General features: G+C 57.5%; 1 protein-coding gene across 1 annotated transcript; it reads left to right on the forward strand.

Moving 5' to 3' along the window:
• The first annotated feature begins 1,610 nt into the window (after nt 1-1,610).
• LOC141986467 (homeobox protein DLL homolog) lies at nt 1,611-3,108 on the forward strand. Its single transcript, XM_074951006.1, has 3 exons — nt 1,611-1,806; nt 2,183-2,442; nt 2,961-3,108. The coding sequence occupies exons 1-3, from the start codon at nt 1,611-1,613 to the stop codon at nt 3,060-3,062; spliced, it is 558 nt and encodes a 185-aa protein (XP_074807107.1). The 3' UTR covers nt 3,063-3,108.
• Nucleotides 3,109-4,626: the final 1,518 nt, after the last annotated feature.

Genomic DNA, 4,626 nt, shown 5'->3' on the forward strand with positions numbered 1-4,626 from the left:
TAATGTTGAACTGTGTGATCTTAACAAACAGAAAGCCTGGTCTATGTTTAATAAATTTACTTGTGGGTCCCAGTGTGGAAAAAATGGTGGGATCAAACAAAGACTGTATCATAATGTATATGCCCAAAGGAACTAAATTAAGGTTGCACAGTCAACCACAAGTCCTCCATTTAGTAAATTTCCAGTACTTCATTCGACAACCTAAATACCTTCCTAGTAAGGTGGGGGGTCTTTAGGTGTAAAAATAGCTTCCACTGGAATGTGCTCAGGCCTGTGTGTGATTGGATCAATGATCAGTTCATGCCCAGGCCCAGTTCAACAAAACCTGTAACGGACATTGAACGGGTGATTCATTTAGCTGCTAATGTGATTGTCCTTCTGTCCAGGAATAACGGCCAGTGGAATGAAAGGGAAGCTGCATTGCTAGAGAAGGGATCTTGGGTTCATAACACTGAACTGTACAGAAAAATAAAGACGTCGTTTAATGCATTTATTTCCTACGTAATGTCAAATGTAATGGATATTGCGAAGGTGTATCCATTGCTGAAATGAGGATTGCATTAAGTTCCCTTCCTGCACGGTAGCCCTGGTGTTCTCCTGGAATCAAATGGGAGCTGCATTCCCTGAGCTCTGACCATCCCCAGCATGGCAGGACAGCCGCCTCTGGACACATGTTCAAAATCCGTGGTAATCGGTATTTGAATGCACTGCTCTCCGCGTGCCCCCAGCCAGCCAGCATTCTCGGGGGTGTAGGTAACAGACCCAGACCTGAGTACGGGACAGTGGCCTCTGGCGGTGAGATGAAGGGATGGGGGTGGTTGCCTAGGGGTGCGGGGAGAGCCTGGCCCGCAGGGACACCGGGGCGGGGGCCCTGCCAGGCCGGGGGGCCCGGTGCGCAGCGCGGGGGGGCAGAGGCTCCGCCGCCTGGCGAGACCCACCAGGTCCCGACCCGGAGCCGCGGTGCCCGGGCGACGCGGGCCGAGCTGCGCTCTGGGGACCTCCCCGTGGCCTGGCCCAGGGACCCTCCCGCGCGCAGCCCCGGCCGCGGTGCTGAGGGGCGCCGGCAGGCTCGGGCGCATCCCAAGAGCGGGCGACGTAGCCCGACGCCCGCCCGCCGGCTCCGTGCGCGCCCGGGGGAGGCCGGACCCGCCGCGTGTGCTCGGGTCACCAGCGCGGCCGGAGCCTGCGATTGGAGCCCCCTGGCGCCGCAGCCGCGCGCGGTGGCCCTGGGCCCCCGGGGCTCCCTGCCCACGGCTCTTCTCAGCCCTGAAACGATGAAGAATGAAGGGCTGAGAAGTGGGGGGTGGGAACTGGAGCCGGGGACCCCCCTTTGCGGCCTCCAACCCCCTGAACTCCCAGCCCCCGGGAGGGACCCGGGCCGGGGCTTGGCGAGCGGCTGCCCCGCCTCTTCCCTGGGATGGCTCCCCGCTGGGCTGGGGTGACTCAGCCTCCCAGCCAGGGGCCAGGGCCCCTTGGAGAAGCCCTTTGAACTGGAGCTTTGATGGGGCCCCTTGGCCCCTCCCCGGTGAAGAGCACAATGGCCTGAGCGCCGGGTATAAGAGGCCTGCGAAGCGGGGAAGCAGAGAGCAGCGGGGAGCCCGAGAGGGAACATGGACTCTGCCCCGGAGCTGCAGGAAGCCTTTGCAGCCATGACCCCAGAGCTGTGGGAACTCATCCCACTCGCGCTCCACCCAGCACATCTCGACGGCAACAGCGGGGGCGGGGGCGGCCAGCCCCTCTGCGCGGGGCCTGCTGGCTCCACGGGTGAGCTGGTGGCGAGAGCGGGACCAGGCCGGCCTGGTTCAGGTGAGCTCTCCAGGGGCTGGTTGTCAGGAGGGGAGCTGGGGGCCAATGCACCGGGCCTGGCTCAGGGCAGTTCTGGCAGCATCGCTCTGCGGGGCTGAGGCTCAGTCTGTTCTGCAGGGCTTTGCCCTGTCCTCCCTCCAGCTGACTGGACAATGGGGCTGCCACCACTTCCCCCAGGGACTCTGTTCCTCCGTCGCATAGATGCCCACTGGGAGGGAACGATTCCTGACCCCCAGCCTGGAATGAGAGCTCAGCTCCATCCCCCTTCACCCCGAGCTCTCTCAGCCTCTTCAAGCCCCCGAGGCAGTGCCTCTGCCTCCCTGGGGTTTGCACCTTCCTCTGACCCTTCTGCTCTCTTCTCCCTTTGGATTTACAGCAGGGATCGACTCCAGAGAGGGATGCATGGCTTTGCCCCGGGTCCCGTCCATTGCTGCTGGGCCCCATGTGGTAGCTGCTGCCCCCAGCAGGGATCCCCCCCACAGTCAGTGGGGAGGGCAAGAGAGGAAGAAGAGGAAGAGGAACTTGTACAGCAGGAATCAGCTGCACATCCTGGAGTCCTTCTTCCATCGAGAGAAATATCCCAACCTGCCTGAGGCCGAAATGCTGTCGGGGATGACGGGACTCACCTACCAACAGGTACGTCCAGCCCCTCACTCTGGGTCTCTGGTTTCTCCTCTCTCTGCTTAAGGGACAATTTGCGTTCTGTGGTTTCTACAGCCAGGGCACCATAGGGAGCCATAGCAGAGGGTTGGGGGAGCAGAGTGGTGCTGAGGTCTCTGTCACTCAGAAAGGTGCTGACAGTGGGTCTGGAGGTACTGGGGCTGGGAGGACAGTTTCTGTGACCTGGAAGGAGCAGGGGAAAGGGTCTGTTCGGGGGGGGGGGGAGGGGCGTGTGAGAATCTTTCATCCAACCGGAAGGCAGTGAAGGATCCTTCCCTCTGTCCCTGCCTCCCACTCTTCATTCAGGGCCACAGAGATCTGCTGCTGGACACAGGACTCCTCCCTTCTTCTCAAGGCCTGGGGAGGGGAACAGGTTATTTCAAAGCCTCTCAGGAGGAGGGCAGGAGGGAGGATAAAAGGAACAGAAATCGAGGGGTCCCTGAGGTTCCTTCTCTGCCAGCAGCTCCTTCAGACCTTCTTCTCTCCAATTCCAGATCCGGATTTGGTTCCAGAATAGAAGAGGGAAGCACCGGAGACTTTACACTGGAGATGGGACACCTGGGAGCAGCCTCTGTACCCTGCAGGTGAGCGCTTGAGAGCTACACACAGACACAAACACACTCCCAATCACCCCCTCAGACACACGTTGAGTGTCCCCCACCCACACATCCACTCATCCACAGAGACACTCAGACAGCGAGACACCCCAAGGAGCAGACACCCACTCACACCTGCCAACAGACACACAGGCACTCTGGGCCTTTTCCACAAGGGTTATTCACTGGTATCTGGCCAGCACTTCAGTGACACAGGGCCAGATCCCCAGCGTGTGTAAAGCCGGGCAACTCCAGTGAGTACAGTGCAGCTACACTGAGCACCAGGAGTTGGGGCCTGGCCTGTGAAGTGCTGGGAACCTGCTGAGTTCTTAGCATTACACTGATCTCCCTCTGGGCTGTTCCCTTCCTGCCCCGTCAGGTTTGTTGGGGGCTGGTTTATGGGCCATTGGAACCCGTTGAAGAGTCAGATTTCTCCCCTCAAAGCATCCCAGGTGCAAGTAGATTCACCACCTGTAAGTCCCCTTGGGATCCTCTGGGACAGGAGAGCCTACAGAAATATCCAAGACATGGCTATTAGTGCTGCTAGCAGTGAAGAGAGCTGAGCCCTGGGGATCAGTGCAGGGCTCTGGGCTCTCTGGGTTGTGATTAAATGTTCTGCTTTCTCTTCCCTACAGACCCAGTGCTGTGCACACTCCTGCAATGATCCATTCTCCCTGTTTCATTGGCCAGCACTTCCTGGATCCCCAGGACCTGATCCAGGGATGCAATGGGCTCTGCAGGGACCAGAAAGCTCTGCCTTTGACTCCAGAATTAACCTGCCTCCCCTCCAGTCCCCTTCCACGCCTACAGATTTCCAAGCCTACAACACATGGGCCCCACAGACCAGCATAGGAACCTCTCCCACTGCTGTGCACCCTGTGACCATCAACTCCAGCTTCCTCCACTTCTCTCAGATTCAGTCCATGGAGTCTCTGGAGCTGTCACAGTTGATCAATGCCGGTGACTCTCTGCTCTCTTCATTCTGTATGGATTCCCAAGGGAATTCGCAGTGGGGGCCCAACCATGGGGATAGCCAGCCCTGGTGACACATAGGGAATAACTTCAGCCCCTTTGTCTGGACTCCCCACTGGCTGTTTCCCAGTCTGAGTCATGGAGTTCTCAGGCTCCTCCACTCCCGAGGAATATCTGACACTCTTCACTAGTGAGACCACCAAGACTTTTTCAGACTGGAAGATGAGATCTGGACAGAGGGAGAGGGACAGAGATGTGGTTTCAGAGTTTGTACAATGCTGTGCATGTGTGCATTTCTTCAGTGATATTTTCCTGGTGTGACAATGAACCCATTATGTTAATTTGGTTTTGTTATTTTCCAGTAAAACAGTTTTAAATAATCAGGGAGTGGTTCTGGTTCTATTCCTGAGCTGTAAACAGATCCAACTTCCAGAACTGCTAATCACCATGAAAAATTAAAATTCACACTCCTGCTACCCCCAGAAAGGACAATATCATTTGTGTGGGTTTCCGAAGACTGCAGTGTCATGAACCTATCCAATCTCCTAGCCACTGGCTAAGGTTGGGTTCTGTGAGAATGGGGGGAGAGGGT

Source organism: Natator depressus, chromosome 1 (assembly GCF_965152275.1).
Source record: "Natator depressus isolate rNatDep1 chromosome 1, rNatDep2.hap1, whole genome shotgun sequence".
NCBI classification, from domain to species: domain Eukaryota; kingdom Metazoa; phylum Chordata; order Testudines; family Cheloniidae; genus Natator; species Natator depressus.

Coding starts and splice junctions, on each gene's coding strand:
- LOC141986467 (XM_074951006.1), top strand. CDS start 1,611: ATGGACTCTGCCCCGGAGCTGCAGGAAGCCTTTGCAGCCATGACCCCA. Junction 1,807..2,182: donor ACCAGGCCGGCCTGGTTCAG/GTGAGCTCTCCA, acceptor TTGGATTTACAG/CAGGGATCGACTCCAGAGAG. Junction 2,443..2,960: donor CGGGACTCACCTACCAACAG/GTACGTCCAGCC, acceptor CTCCAATTCCAG/ATCCGGATTTGGTTCCAGAA.